Raw genomic sequence first — 13,731 nt, forward strand, 5'->3', positions numbered from 1 at the left:
AAAATGATGCTGATGAACCCATTTGCAGGTCAGGAACAGAGGCGAAGATTCAGAGAATGAACTTGTGGACACAGTGCAGGAAGGAGAGGAGACAAGCTGAGAGAGCAGCATTGGCTTCTGAGCACTATCACGTATGAAACAGACAGCTAGTGGGCGCCGCTGCGCAGATGAAACGGACAGCTAGTGGGGCGCCGCTTCGCATATGAAACAGAGCTAGTGGGGCGCCACTGCTGCGCATGAAACGGACGCTAGGGGGCGCCGCTGCGCAGATGAAAAGGACAGCTAGGGGGCGCCACTGCTGCGCATGAAACGGACGCTAGGTGGCGCCGCTGCGTAGATGAAACGGACAGCTAGTGGGGCGCCACTGCGCACTGCTGTCTTTCGACAAGTGTTGGCACGGTGCATCTTTCTCCGTCTCTGTCTTTAACCTAAATGCATCTCTGTATTTAAGATGGCTTTCCTGTAGACAACATAGAGTTGGGTCTTGTTATTTCTTACACTCTGACAACCTCTTAGAATCGGCATACTTAGACCACTCACATGAAAAGTGATTACTAACATAGTTGGATTACCATATACAATATTAGTCACTCTTTTCTATTTCTTGCCCTTGTTCTTTGTTCTTGTTGTCTTCCATTCTTTTTTTTTGCCTTTCAGTTATAATTGATATTATGAAACAATTTTCTCATCTTTCTTAGTATATAAATTATACTTCTCTTTAAATTGTTTTTAGTGGTTGTTTCAGAGTTAATAATATATATTTATGACTAACCCAAGTCCACTCTCAAATAACACTATGCCACTTCACAGGCAGTAAAATTACCTTATCAAAAAAACTGCAAAGTAAAGACTGAAGTCAGGAGAAGGGGACGACAGAGGATGAGATGGCTGGATGGCATCATCAACTCGATGGAGTTTGAGCAAGCTCCAGGAGTTGGTGATGGACAGTTAAGTCTGGCGTGCTGCAGTCCATGGGGTCGCAAAGTCAGACATGACTGAGCGACGGAACTGAACTGGAAAGTCTATGTTCTTCATTTTTGAGGGATATTTTCGTAAGAAATTCTGTGTAGTTTCTCGGAAGTCAGATGCAATTCCTATCTTTCATCCTCTGGAAGTAAGGTGTTCTTCTCTCTGGCTTCTTTCTGGTTTTTTTCTTTACCTTTGAATTCCGTATATTTGGGGTTGTTTGTTTCTTGGTAGTTACCATTCTTATTTTGTGTGTTTGGTGTGATTTCCATGTCTTTGAATGTGATTTGCCTAGGTGTAGTTTTGGGGGACATTTCTCCTATTTGGTGTTTTCTGAGCTTCCTGGATTTTGACTTGATGTCTGACATTAGTTTGGGGAAATTTTCAGTTATTATTGTTTCAAATCTCTTCCACTTCTTTTCTCTGTTTCTTCCCCTTCTGGTCTTCCCTTATATGCATGTTACACTTTTTGTAGCTGTCTCACAGTTCTTGGGTGTTCTGATTTCTTTTGTCTTTTTTTTCTCCTTTTCAGTTTCAGAAATTTCTACTATCACATCCTGAAGCTCAGTCTTTCCTCAGCCCTGTTCAGTCTACAAATGAGCCCACAAAGGCATTCTTCATTTCTTTTAAAAAAAAAAAATTTATTTATTTTTGGCTGTCCTGGTAATTCCAATGTTTCTACTTTTACTCAGACTGCAAAGCCATGAAGAAGGTAGAGAAGGCTGACACCCAACATGAACTTTAACAGAATCACGCTGGCTGGTGTGTTGAGAACAGACCACTGGGTCAGAAAGGCAGAAGTGAGCCGAAGCAGCAGCAACTGCAGTCTTCCAGATGGAGGTGGCAAGAGGTCAGAGTCGATTACATTTTGAAGAGAGATATGAAAATAATTGTCCAGTGACTGGAGATGCTGTATAACAATCAAGGCAATTCTAGGATTTGGGGCCTGAGCTTCAGCTGAGATGCTGAAAGGAAAAATTGGGGCAGGAGAATTAAGATTCTAGTTCTGACTGTTTTGTGTGCACTGAGGTCTAGGAGCACTGATGCCTAGTGGGCAGGTGGAGAGTCGATTTGCAGATCCATACCACTGAGGCTGCCTCGACAGGTCACCACAGGTGGCACGACTCGGACAACAAGCACCCATTTCTTAGGGCTCTGAGGCGGGACATCCGAGATCAAGGCGCCAGCAGATCTGGTGCCTGGTTTAGATATGCCTGTCCTTGTTCTGTCCTCACACGGCCGTTCCTCGGTACATGCTCTCTGTTTATAAGGGTGTTAATCATCAAAAGCCCCCGCTCCCACAACCTCGTCCACACACAGTTACCCGCAAATGCCCTGCCTCCAAATCCCTTCCCAGTGGGCCCCCGAGCATCAGTAGGTGACAGTAGGTGACTTTGGGGTGGGGGCAGGGAGCAGGCATTGCGTCCACAGCAGCAGGCTGGAGACACAAGCTGGAGAACCGTGATGGCCACCCAGCCTGAGAGTGCAAGATGACACTGAGACAGAACAGAAAACCAAGGCATTTTCCAACAAGGCAAAACCTGCATTTTTGAAAAAACTTATTTGGCTGCATGAGGTCTTAGTTATGGCATGTGGGGTCTTCAGTTGCAGCAGGTGAACTCTCGTTGTGGCATATGGGATCCAGTTCCCTGAAACCCGGGCCCCCTGCATTGGGAGCTTGGAGTCTTGGCCACAGGACACCAGGGAAATCCCGAGGGAAAAATTGCTTTCTCCCACGGTACCGGCTCCAGAGGGCCTCCCAGATGGCTCAGTGATAAAGAATCTGCCTCTGAATGCAGAGACTCGGGTCAGATCCCTGGTTTGGGAAGATCCCCTGGAGAAGAAAATAGCAACCCACCTCAGTATTCTTGCCTGGAGAATTTCATGGGCAGAGGAGCCTGGCGGGGCGCAGTCCATGGTGTCACAAAGGGTCAGACACGACTCAGTGACTGAGTGCACACACACCAGTTTCAGAGGGATCACGCAGATACAGTGAAGTTATCGTCACCTGAGGAAACTTCCCCAAACGTCCTGGACCATTCATCAGCTCAGTGAGGATGAGAGTTGGGAGGAGGCCTCGTCAAACAGGGGAACTGATCTCTCTCATGCTGTGTCTTCATGCTGACCGTTTGCAGCCAGGGCAGCTACCCTGCCTACTGGAAGCACTGTCTGTGGTCCCAGACCATGGAGCCCTGCATCCAGGTCTCGCCTTTCAGACAGCAGATCTGCTGCTAGGTCCCAGGGGATGAAAATGACGTGGAGTTAGATGAAGTGCTTTACAAAGATTCCTGAGCATCTTAGGTCCTGATGACCGCAGCCAATAATCAAAGTTTCAGGCTGGAGAAAATGTATTTTCCCTTGTCAGAAATTAGTGGGAATTTCACATTAATGTGAATATGGCCAGCATTGTTTTTAGTATACTTAACATGAAACTATTTTTAAAAGTCAATAGCAATGAGTAATAGAACATTAATTAAAATGGAGGCTATCACCAAGAGTTTCAGCTTAACTCTGTGTTTCAGCTATTCCTCCCCCAGGCTGGTCTTTCTGCTTTGCAGTTTAAAGTAAAGTTAATCAACATGAAATATTATGTCAGACACTGTAGCTTTTGATGGTTAATGGACTAAAGCCTTCTATATAGGATTGAAATGTTGTAATTCAGCTGATTTGTTCCCATCTCTGTTGTTCGGTATATCCCTCACTTATGAGCTTAAGATCCGATAATCCGTTAAGTTAGAAATTACTTGTCTATTGGTGGCGTCTGCTCTGGAAATGAAATTTGGGCTGAAGGTTGGCAGATGATATCGGTTAGAAACAGGATTTTTTTTTTTTTAAGCAACAGGAATTTAAAATTTATTTATTTGGCTATGCCAGGTCTTAGTTGCAGCATGCGGGATCCAGTCCCCTGACCAGAGATCCAACCCGGCCCCCGCATGGAGAGCACGCAGTCTTAGCCACTGGACCACAAGGAAGCCCCACGGAAAACGGCACCCTGTGGGGGAGGCCTGGTTATAATCAGAGACCTGGGAGGCTTCCCAGGCCCTGCTCTCTCTCTCACATCCCACAGCCTGCCTGCCGCCAGGTCCCATTACTTCCGCCCCCAGATCCTCTAGCGTCTGCCCCCTCCTCTCCTCGTCCTGTCGTCCCTTTTGTCCAGACTCAGCATTTCTCAGGTGAACTGGGCAAAAGCCCCACCCTGACTTCCCTTGCCTGCAGTCTGTCTCTCTCAGACTACGCCAAGGTGATCTTACCGAACACAAAACTGGCCGTGAAGCCCCCTCCCCAGTTGGTGGTTTCCAGCCTCTGCTCTCCGGGACTCTCCTCTGTACCACCTGTGTGGACGCCACACGGCTCCCTGAGCACGGCCGGCTTCTTCCACCCTTTGCACCCCGTGTCCTGCTCTTCTCTGGCTGCAGGGCTCCTTCCTCTCTGTTCGTCTGGGAAACTCCTGTTTGTCCTTCCAGGCTCAGCTCGCCACGATCTCCTCCTCTGTGAAGTCTTCTCCGTGTTCCCAGGCAGAGTGGGTCCCTTCACCTGTTTAAGCAGCTCTGGCCACGTCCTCCTTGTCACATTGCCCTGCATGTCAATTATTGTCAACCTACCCCTTCACCAGCCCGTGAGCTCCAAACAACGGGGACAATCTTTATACTTCTCACACTTTAGTTCAGTTCACTTCAGTCGCTCAGTTGTGTCTGACTCTTTGCGACCCCATGAACCGCAGCACACCAGGTCTCCCTGTCCATCACCAACTCCCGGAGTTTACCCAAACCCGTGTCCACTAAGTCAGTGATGCCATCCAACCATCTCATCCTCTGTCGTCCCCTTCTCCTCTTATCCTCAATCTTTCCCAGAATCAGGGTCTTTTCCAATGAGTCAGTTCTTTGCATCAGGTGGCCAAAGTACTGGAGTTTCAGCTTCAACATTAGTCCTTCCAATGAACACCCAGGACTGATCTCCTTTAGGATGGACTGGTTGGACCTCCTTGCAGTCCAAGGGACTCTCAAGAGTCTTCTCCAACACCACAGTTCAAAAGCATCAATTCTTCGGTGCTCAGCTTTCTTCACAGTCCAACTCTCACATCCATACATGACCACTGGAAAAACCTTGACTAGATGGACCTTTGTTGACAAAGCAATGTCTCTGATTTTTAATATGCTGTCTAGGTTGGTCGTAACTTTGCTTCCAAGGAGTAAGCGTGTTTTAATTTCATGGCTGCAATCACCATCTGCAGTGATTTTGGAGCCCAATAAAATAAAGTCAGACCCTGTTTCCCCATCTATTTGCCATGAAGTGATGGGACCAAATGCCATGATCTTAGTTTTCTGAACGTTGAGCTTTAAGCCAACTTTTTCACTCTCCTCTTTCACTTTCATCAAGAGGCTCTTTAGTTCTTCTTCACTTTCTGCCATAAGGGTGGTGTCATCTGCATATCTGAGGTTATTGATATTTCTCTCGGCAATCTTGATTCCAGCTTGTGCTTCTTCCAGTCCAGCGTTTCTCATGATGTACTCTGCATATAGGTTAAATAAGCAGAGTGACAATATACAGCCTTGACGTACTCCTTTTCCTATTTGGAACCAGTCTGTTGTTCCATGTCTAGTTCTAACTGTTGCTTCCTGACCTGCATACAGGTTTCTCAAGAGGCAGGTCAGGTGGTCTGGTATGCCCATCTCTTTCAGAATTTTCCACAGTTTATTGTGATCCATACAGTCAAAGGCTTTGGCATAGTCAATAAAGCAGAAATAGATGTTTTTCTGGAACTCTCTTGCTTTTTCGATGATCCAGCGGATGTTGGCTCACACTTGGTAGACACCAAGACATAAAGTGGGTGTTAGAGAATTATATTTTTAAAATCTAAGGTACTGAAATTTATTAGATTGCTAATGGTAATTTATATTGACAGAAAATAGTTTAGCTTAAAAATTAATATTCATTTGGAGGACTTTACTTCTTTAGCACTTTTTTTTTTTTTTTTACTTTAGAAGAATATTTTCTCATTTGTGAAGGAAACACTTTATTTCAGGACCTACGTTTCTCCTCATCCAGCATGCAGCGACATTATCATTGTTTTCTAGAACTGTGCTGTCCAGCATGAGCACGACGAGTGGCCGCTGGCCGGACACACGGCCAGGCTGAATGGGGAAGTGCTCATTCAGATTCTATTTAGTACAACAGTGAGAATTTTTTTGAATGAATTAGTTGATTACATTCAGATGTGTTTCATTTGAAACATGGATCCCTCTTTTTTGGGTAACAGAATATGATTGGGATGCTTTATGCACAAGAGTAAAAACACTGAAAAGTGTCAACTGGGCTAAAATTGGACATCCCCACTCATATTGTATATTCAGTGAGAAATGGGAGGGAAACAATATCAACAAGGGGTGAAACAACATTACTGTCCTGGTGAGAAACCATAAGGGTTACTTCAACCTGAGTGTTAAGGTGAATATTAATACAGCTGACATGTCTGCTGGTCCAAAACAGTTCAACAGTAAAATTCCTGAACTTCTACAGGTCCAGGAGCTTGAGCACTGTAGAGCATTAGAACTCCCATCTCTGTTGTTATTCTGTCAAAGGAGAGCATTTAAAAGGCACTCCCCAGCTCTTCAAGTGTAAACAGAACACAGAATCAACTGGCAGAAGACCCAGGATAAGGTTCTACAGTTCAGGGCAGTCAGGGGGCTGTAGTGTCTCAGGCCTGGAAGAGGGCCTTTCCCTAATGACCAGGAACAGGCAGCGACCACTGTGCAGGGATACTGGAAAGGGGAAAGCCCTCACCATGCCAGTGACGATGACAGAAGGAAGGCCTGGAACCCAGGAAGTGAGCCAACACAACACGAGACAGTGATCGTCTGGTGAGGGCACAGTCCAGGCAGAGAAGAAATAGTTGCCCAATCTGAACAGAACAAGCCTTACTACTGGGGAACTGGAAACACATGACTGCTGCCCATTCTATACAACTGTGCTTAATTTAACCAGAAAGTAACCTGTCTGAAGCCTTAGCTCATCCAAGAGCAGTGCACTGATCACAAAGTCCTACTGAGTAAGAGACTGATAAATAAGTCTAGGCGTGGGAGACTGGATGCAGACGCTCATTCGTTTCTGGTCCCAGATCTTTTACTTCTTTCAGAGATGACTTTCTATTAATCAGAGTGCCTTTAGTCTCAAGTTAGGACACTAATGTTCAGCATTTGCCTGTCACCTCCTCAAAGGCAAATTTTCTGCTGAGTTCATGGTTTACTCACAGTACCAACCACAGTCTCTAGTATAAAATAAAATGGTCAATAAATTCCTGATGAAGGAATGGAAGAAAAAAGAAGAAATGGATTAAGCATTCAACTCAAGAAGCTAGAAGCAAATCAAAATCAAAATAATAATATAAGTGGAAATTAGTAAAATAGAAGGCAAACATACAACAGCATATGAAACCAAAAGCTGATTCACTGAAAAGATTAATAAAATAGAAAACAGAAAAATCTTTTGCAAGTCTAATTAAAAATGACAGGCACACACAAATAATACTCCAAATTAAAAAGATCACAATTGTAATTATAAAATAGTATGAAAATGTTACAAATAAAATTTATGCCAAATAAGTTTGAAAATGTAGACAAGAATTTTTTTTTAGAAAATATACATTACCAAACATAAGAAGAAACAGGAATCTTGAATATCAGAATAACTATTAAAGAAACTAAACAGATAATAAAAAGAACCAATGCCAGCCCTTCTTCCAGAGAAGGGACAAGGCACCAAACTCAGGCATGTTCACAAGCAAAGCTAACCAAGCCTTTAGGGAACATGTTTTAGGGAAGATCACGCTGTTGACAGGATTTGTGTCTTTAACCTTCATGGTGACCTCTGACACTTGCTCACCTGGCTGCCCTGGTCTCACAGAGGCAGGGAGGCTCCGTGGCTGTGTGTGGCTCTCCCCTGTGGCTCCCGGGCTTCTCCTGAGTTGCAGTGCACGGGCTGAGCTGCCCTGCGGCAGGCAGGGTCCTCGACCAGGGATCAAACCCATGTCCCCTGCACTGGAAGGTGGATTCTCAACCACTGGACCACTAGGGTAGTATCAGAACATTCTATAATTTTTTTTCCTCTAAAAACAAAACTTGTACCAGATATAATTTGCACAATAATATGCACTAATCTTAAGAATATTGTTTGACGAATTTCTATGAACGTATGTGTGCAATTACCACCCAGATCAATAAACAGGGCGTGCTCACCATCCCCCAAAGCTCCTCTTCTGTGTCAGCCCCTCCCCTTCCTCCAGGCAATCACCACTGTGATGACCATGGATTATTCAATTTCTCTTCAAGCTCAGGAAATCATGGAGGACTGCAGCTTCTCCTGCTCTTCCCCTCAACACACGCCTAGCTGTTGTGCGTGTCAGTAGTTCTCTCTTCTAAGGCAGCACGGAATTACGGAGCTTCATGGCTTGTTCATCCATTCTCTTACTGATACCCTTTGGGTGGAAAGGTTATTTCCAGTTTGAGACGATTATGAATAAAGGTACTATAAACATTCCGGTACTAGACTTAACATTTACAAGTATGGGGTCAACTGATGCCCCAAAGTTGAATAAAATCTCAGGTCTCGGTCCCTATTTCCAGACTGCTAGTCTAAAGTGAAGTTGCTCAGTCGTGTCTGACTCTCTGCAACCCCATGGACTGTAGCCTACCAGGCTTCTCTGTCCATGGGATTTTCCAGGCAATAGTACTAGAGTGGACTGCCATTTCCTTCTCCAGGGGATCTTCCCAACCCAGGGATTGAACCTAGGTCTCCCGCATTGTACAGACGCTTTACCGTCTGAGCCACCAGGGAAGTCTAAAAAGACAGCTTATTTTGAAATCTCAATTTCTGGTTCTTACCAGTACTGAGGGACTTTCTGAGACGTGCTCTTCTGTCCTCAGCCAGCATTTGGCATTTGCAAAGAGACTGAGCGCTAGCACAGTGCTGGGTGCTGGTGAGCCAGGAGAGGAGACCCAAAGCTGTCCCAGGCATGCCCAGCGCAGCGAGAGTGTCTCCTGGGCACAGCAGGGGCTGGAGGGAGGCAGTGACCAAGCCTTCTGCACAGCCTCGGACATTTCCCAGAACAGACTTCCTGGAACAGGAAGGAAGAAGAAGACTTTGCCAGGCAGGAGAGAAAAGCCCAGGGGCATGAACTGGTGTGACCCACAGCTGCTATGCACAAGGAGAGGAGAGCAGGCCAGTGGTCAGGCAGGACCCTCTGGGCCATGATGAACTAAGGCATTTGGATGTGACCCGGGATGAAGCTCCAGGGCCAAATTTTAAACAGGAGATTATTAAGGAGAACAACTCTGTGTTTTAGAAAGAGTGTTCTAGCAGCCTTGGGGATTATAAAAGAGAAAAAACTCTGAAAGTAGAGACCAGCTAGGAAACCACTGCCCTCAGTCAACTTAAGAGGTGTAGAAAATCATCTAAGGGGGTACTGGGAGAAGACACAAATGAAAAATGAACAAGACAAATAATAAAGCTCAAGAATAAATGAGATTCAAGGACCTCCTGCACGTGGGGACTCAGGAAGAGAACGCCGAAGAATGAGACAAGGAGCCAGGTTCGAGGTCAACTAAATGATCACAGGTGCAATGTGTCAGCTCATCATCAAGGTTCTGGACATAACAAACCTACAACCACAACCACCATGATTATTTACTGAGCACTTTCTAAGTACCAAGCACTCTACCACATTAATCCACGCAGCCCTCCCGCCAACACTGTGAAGGAGGGCTGTTCGAAGTCCCAGCTCTGAAGAACAGGAGAATGAGGTCTAGGCCGAGCTTGGGTAGCGCCCAGAGAGAACTGAGCGCGCTGCCTGGATGCTGCAAACCCCCACTAACGCTACCTGTTCTCAGCTATCAACCATCAGGCTCTGCGATCAAACCTGAACACGCCTTAAGCCCTCCGTATCAAGCCAGTCCTTTAGTTTTCAGCACAAATTTCACCTTCTCTTTTTTGAAATTACCAAATTGCCCCCCTTAATCTCCAACTGTCGACTAAGTGCCAATTACATGGCCAGCACAGAAAGGGATAAACAATAAAAGTAAGAGTTTGTCCTGTTCTTACAACAGATGACAATTTAGCCGAGAACCACTGGCTACCCCGTGCTGTGAGCTCCAAGTTCCAGATTCCCAGCGGGCAGAGAGTGCCTCTGAGCTGGAAGACCAGAGACACGGACAAGGAGGATGAAGGTAAAATGGCCCTGAAAGGAGGAAAGAACCAAACGAGAAAATAAGAAGAGCCTGCTGCACAGAAAGTTTGAACAGTAAGCATACAAGAGCATGTCCAAACCAATTTCTGGAATTGGAAGGTATATAAGCTACTTATAGAAACTCCTTGCAACCAAAAACCCTGATGAGGAAGCTTCAGCAAGAGATAGCATTAATGATAAAAGGTATATCAACTATACGTCAGGTGCTAAACAAACCTGTAGATAAAACTACAACCTGAAACCTCAACAGAATTGCTATCAGTTCAGTTGAGTTCAGTCACTCAGTTGTGTCCGACTCTGCGACCCCATGGGCTGCAGCACTCCAGGCCTACCTGTCCATCACCAACTCCCGTACACATGACCAAAATCCACGTTTAATGTTCATATCATATCCTCCTCCCTGCGCGTTTATAAGGTTAATTTCTGTAAGAAGACAAAATAGAGTTAGTCTCCTAAAAGCATGATGTGAAACAATTTCAGCTTCTCATTCGAAACAATTAAAGGCCATCAGCTGCTTCACAAATGTCCCGCATGGGGAAAAATGCTGAGTTTCCAAAGAATCGGTGACTTCCGTACTTTCCTATATGAATAACATGCTCCTTTCATACCTCCTCAGGGTGAGCCTGGCATAGTGACACACACACAGTTCTTTCCAATGAGACATCATCTGCCGACACTCCTGAGAAAGGTGAAAAGATCTCAACAAACCTGAGGCCAAAAAAAGAAAAGAGACTGATTTTACTTGAAATAAATCTAAGAAATGACTGGACTGACAACACTGCAGTTCCCAGGGCCAACATGTGACTGCAGGCTCCGTCCACTCATTTCAGAAGTTAATCTCCTAATACGGAGCCAGAGGAGCTAACGGAGGAGTAAGCAACCATGAACAGACAAGTGTCCAAGAAAGTACTTTCTGAGAAATACTCTACAAGCTCCTAAAGCAAATAAACAGTTTCCAACTTGGGTAAACAACCCTAAATCATAACCAACATGCAGCACTTAATATTCGCATCTTTCTGACATTTCCTATTCAACTTCTCTAAGCATTAACCACACTGACGTAGCGACTCCTTTACCACAGGAGGAAACACTCCTGCTGCTGGGGGCAGGCCTCCTCAGAGTTATAAAACCACAAGTTCAGAGTTGCGGGAACAAACTTAATACAAATTCCTTAAGCAATTATCGACATGGTCCTAGGCTTTATGGCAGAAAACAGTGGTTTTATGTTATTTAGCATTTATAGCACGCTTACATGTGCCTCCTTACCTAAGCTCCACAGCACTGTAAGGCAGTCTGTTTGGTACAATATTCTCTATTGTACAATATTCTCTATTCATTCATTATACCCAGATATAAAAGCAGAGCAGAAAGAAAACAGGTTTAGCCTCAGTCAGATCTGATTTCCATGGAGCATGGTCCACTTCTACGATCAGTGTTGAGTTCAGAGTGAGGGGCGCCAGATGACAATCAACACCCCATCTTACTCAGGACTCCCCACGGCCTGAACGGCAAAGCAGGACCCGGCTTCTCCCTACCCGTCTTCCGTTCTACGCAGAGGGGTTCAAGTGAGCACACAAAAATATTGAGGTCTTGATTTTCAACTCCTAATACAGCAAACACTTTACATAACAAAGTTCACTACGTCTGAACTCAGAATCCCTCCGTTGTAACCCCTAATTCTCTGCATCACTCACTGTGACTTCAAGAATTTCCTGCACAGTGTTTCTGATGCAGTCTCCAAGGTGTGAAAAACCATGCACATTTTAATCAAGATCTTTCTTCTTGAACGGCTGAGGATACAAATGGGAAGGAGGTGGCTTAAAAAGAGAACTCCCCAAGTCTGATATTCCAGTTTAATTTCTCTTACACAATGTTAAGCACTAATCACAAGATGAACTGATTGATGCTTCTCAGCAGCATCACAGGTCACCAGGACTTAGCCAACATGTGCACCCAGGACTGGAACTCTGAAGCCCTGGGAGACAGAACACAAAATACTTCTTCCAGATTGTATTAAATACACATCCTTAGGAGGGCACGTACTCTGTTGCCAGCACAAAGATGAAGCGGCTGACCCCACACCGAATCCCTAAGAGCAAAGGGGCTGAAGAACTATGGGTGGGCTCTGCCTCCAGCTCTCCCATCTCTCCAGGAGCAACAGAGGGGTCACCTCCCCAGAGAACTATATTCCTAGGGTCAGCAAGCAGAAGGGCTGGCCCAACTGCTGCTTCTACATGGCGACCAGCATGAATTCTTCCTAATGTGTTCAATCTCTCCCTAAAGATTTAGCCCTAAGCCGGGCTAAAACCCACTCTACACAAGTCTGGACACCATCAAACCTCAAACCCAAGAAGAGATGCTATGGTAACAGTCCCCCGCTCTTGCCTGGGAAATCTCATGGACAGAGGAGCCTGGCAGGCTACAGTCCACCGGGTCGCAGAAGAGTCGGACACGACTGAGAGACTGAACAACAACAATAGACACTTAAGTGAAGGGTCTCCCAGGGTGGTTCACAGGATTCCCTTCGGGGGCCCTTTGAAGACCACAAAGGCACGGTTCTTTGCCGCTGGCTTTACTGGTTGGTCTGGCCTCCTCTCTTGGGGACAGATCACACTGCTAGCCCGACGCTGAAGCCACACTGCGTCCCGAGGTTCCGGAAGGAGGGCAGGACAGGGGATCAAGAGCAGACTGACTGGAGAAGCGCGCGGGCTTCCTTCACGCGGGTCCCGAGGCGGCGCCGAAAGGCGACGGAGCAGCTTAGGCGTTAGGTGCCCGGGCTGACCACTCGCTGACCGCGCACTCCAGAGAGTCAGGCTGCGCGGGCCCGGGGGTCCGATTCCGCGGAAAATCCGGGGGCCGCGGCAGGGTCGGTGTTCCCGGCAGGGCTCGGGCTGCACGGGCTCAGGACCCGGGCGGGGTCGGGGCGCCGCTGTGCACCCACCTTGGCGCGCTCTCAGCAGCATCGTGTTGGCCAAGAAGTTCTCGAGCTCCATAGACGACCGCCGTCGTCTTCGCCGCCGCCGCCGCCGCCGCCGTCGCCTGGCTCTCTCGGCGGGAGGAGGCGAGGGCGAGGCGGGGGCCAACCGCGGGGCGGCCCCCGAGCATCGCTCGCCCGACTCCGCGTCGGGTCCCGCCCTGGGCCGCCGCTCCTGCACCTGCTGCTTCTGCCACGGCCCCGGCCACGGCCACGGCCACCACCCTTGCCGCCGCCTCTGGGTCCGCTTTCGACGCCGACGCCGCTTCGTACGCTGAGGGCGCCCGGCCGCCTTGCCTCCGGGGCCGGGGGCTGCGGCCGCGGAGCTAGAGGGCCGGTTCCCCGCGGTCACCGCCGCCGCGCCGTGGCACAGGCTTCCGGCCCCATCGCCCTGAGAGCTGTTCACTGGCCGGGGCACGGCCCCCGGCGGCGACGGCTACTGCCGCCGCCGCCGCCGCCGCCACCTACTAGCACAGCGGCCGGCTTCCCCGCCAACGGCTCTCCAGACGAGGGAGCCAGAGCGCCCTGAGGCGGGGCTGGCGCCTCGCGGGCC

At 47.5% G+C, this 13,731-nt stretch overlaps 1 protein-coding gene across 13 annotated transcripts in view; it reads right to left on the reverse strand.

The window, feature by feature from the left end:
* GRK4 (G protein-coupled receptor kinase 4) overlaps nt 1–13,670 on the reverse strand; it is a 58,542-nt gene extending 44,872 nt beyond the window's left edge. For 9 of the 13 annotated variants that reach the window (XM_061421007.1, XM_061421001.1, XM_061420998.1 and 6 more), the window contains exon 1: nt 7,846–9,076. In XM_061421007.1, the coding sequence (XP_061276991.1) occupies nt 7,846–7,990 (145 nt within the window). In that variant the 5' untranslated portion in view covers nt 7,991–9,076. Of the gene's footprint in view, nt 1–2,824; nt 4,781–7,845; nt 9,077–10,536; nt 10,913–13,145 lie in introns of those variants that run through there. The other 4 variants (XM_061420995.1, XM_061420994.1, XM_061420997.1 and 1 more) reach the window with 4 other exon arrangements.
* Nucleotides 13,671–13,731: the final 61 nt, after the last annotated feature.

This window comes from Bos javanicus, chromosome 6 (genome assembly GCF_032452875.1).
Source record: "Bos javanicus breed banteng chromosome 6, ARS-OSU_banteng_1.0, whole genome shotgun sequence".
In the NCBI taxonomy this organism is placed as follows: domain Eukaryota; kingdom Metazoa; phylum Chordata; class Mammalia; order Artiodactyla; family Bovidae; genus Bos; species Bos javanicus.